This window comes from Vicia villosa, linkage group LG5 (genome assembly GCF_029867415.1).
Source record: "Vicia villosa cultivar HV-30 ecotype Madison, WI linkage group LG5, Vvil1.0, whole genome shotgun sequence".
NCBI classification, from domain to species: Eukaryota; Viridiplantae; Streptophyta; class Magnoliopsida; order Fabales; family Fabaceae; genus Vicia; species Vicia villosa.
The window spans coordinates 108631551-108633497 of NC_081184.1; the positions used below are offsets into that span (position 1 = coordinate 108631551).

At 30.1% G+C, this 1947-nt stretch overlaps 1 protein-coding gene across 1 annotated transcript; it reads left to right on the forward strand.

Moving 5' to 3' along the window:
- Positions 1 to 340: 340 nt before the first annotated feature.
- On the forward strand, positions 341 to 1181 carry LOC131605144 (WUSCHEL-related homeobox 2). The gene is made up of 2 exons (XM_058877537.1): positions 341 to 689; positions 820 to 1181. The coding sequence occupies exons 1-2, from the start codon at positions 341 to 343 to the stop codon at positions 1179 to 1181; spliced, it is 711 nt and encodes a 236-aa protein (XP_058733520.1).
- Positions 1182 to 1947: the final 766 nt, after the last annotated feature.

Consider the following 1947-nt stretch of genomic DNA (forward strand, 5'->3'; position numbering starts at 1 on the left):
TTAAACTCTCTCTATGTATACCTATGCACAAACTACAATAGGAAGATGAAATGAGAGGGCAGGGCCATTTGGGGAATTATTATTGTTTTCTTATCCTAAATATTCTAACAAAGACGAAGAAACCTAAGCCTCTCTCTCAACCTCCATGTTTTCAGAAATGTTGTGCACCAAAAACAATACGCATGTTAAATTTTTTCATTAATAATCAAACCCTCTCTCTCTTTCTCAAATCTCAACTCTCAACCAATCTCAACCAACTTCGTTATTTATGACTATCACTCTATAAAAGTGAAGAAAACATTGGAAACATTATTGTTGTTTTCTGTTTTCACCATTCAAGATGGAGAGTGAGAGTGATCAGAATAATGAGATTGTTGAAGAAGAGTCGAATGGAAATAATAATAACACTACTATTTCATCGAGTTCACGATGGAATCCAACCAAGGAACAAATAACTGTTTTGGAGAATTTGTATAAGCAAGGTATAAAGACACCAAGTGCTGATGAAATACAACAGATAACCGCTAGGCTTAGAGCCTATGGTCACATCGAAGGAAAGAATGTCTTCTACTGGTTTCAGAATCACAAAGCTAGACAAAGACAGAAGCAGAAGCAAGAAAATATCGCTTATTTCAATCGGTTTCTTCATAGACCTCAACCCATTTTTCCTTCACCACTTTGTCCCAATAGTAAGTTCTCATATTTTCTCATTACTTTCATATTTTCTTGTTTACATATATTCTTCATATTTTTTAGACAGATTTTTGGTACAAAAGCTACTTTTTTTAATCTGAAAAAGTACTTTTTTCTGGTTTTCAGCTATCTGCAGACCATATTGCGTACCACAGCAACACAGTCATGAATTCAGCTATTACACTCAAAACCCAAAAGTGCTTCTACCTGCAGTAGGTTATAGAAGGAACCAAGGTGATAAAGTTATGTCAAACTCAAACGTCTGCAATAATCCAATGGTATATGAAAAGAACATGCAACCTAGAATGTCGGAATATGAAACGTTGGATCTGTTTCCTGTACATCCAACTGGCATACTGGAAGGGAAAAAAACTGACCAGGTGTCTTCTATTGTTTCAGTTTCCGCTGATACTTCAACTGATACAAACTCTGGTTCTCCTCATCATGTTATCAATCAAGAAAAAAAACCCTTCTTTGACTTCTTTTAATAATTCTGCAGGACAATGTTCTTAGGTTAGTTTGGATGTTTTTTTTATTGTTACTGGCTAAAAGTACAAACATGCTGCAACTTTGTGTTCCACATTCTGTTATCAATCAATGATATGGGTTTTATGTTTTTTTGCGTATTTTTTACTTTCATATTGTTTCATGCATGGTGTCCATCTATAAAATTATCCATTTTGTAGCCTATGAAAATGTAGAAATTGGTTGGAATTTTTATGGTTTAGATTTAATAGGTTGAAATGGAAAAGAACAAAAAGCAAGTAAGAGGTGGAGAATCTGAGAAGAGATAAATCTTAATCCTTATTGATCTATTCGTGTAAAATTACTGTTTTTCATTTACAATATTTAAGTTTAGTTTCTGCCATTAATTTTTTCTTTATAAATTTTGGAATTTAATGTACCTTTTATTTTTTTAAATTCAAGATGAAGAATGCTCTTGTTTATTTTAATTTAATCACATACCACTAGGATCAATGGAATATTCTTTGTTTTTAAAAATTTTACTTACCAAAAAAATTTAGGAACATGTTTGATTTAATTTTGCAAAATTGTTTTTTAGTTTTTAAAATGTTTTTGTAAAATTTAGTTTTTACAAAATTATTTTTAAAAATACTTTTTATTTATGAGTTTTAAAAACTATAAAATTAAAATAAAATTTAGAGATTTTAGTTTTTGCTTTTTAGTTTTCTTAAATACAAAAAGAATCAAATAGAAAAATTATACACTTTTTATATTATAAGTTTTTAAAAC

Bases quoted from the DNA above. Each gene is read 5' to 3' on its own strand.
- LOC131605144 (XM_058877537.1), top strand. From the start codon at position 341: ATGGAGAGTGAGAGTGATCAGAATAATGAGATTGTTGAAGAAGAGTCG. The intron at 690-819 runs GTAAGTTCTCAT...TCTGGTTTTCAG, and splicing joins TTCACCACTTTGTCCCAATA to CTATCTGCAGACCATATTGC.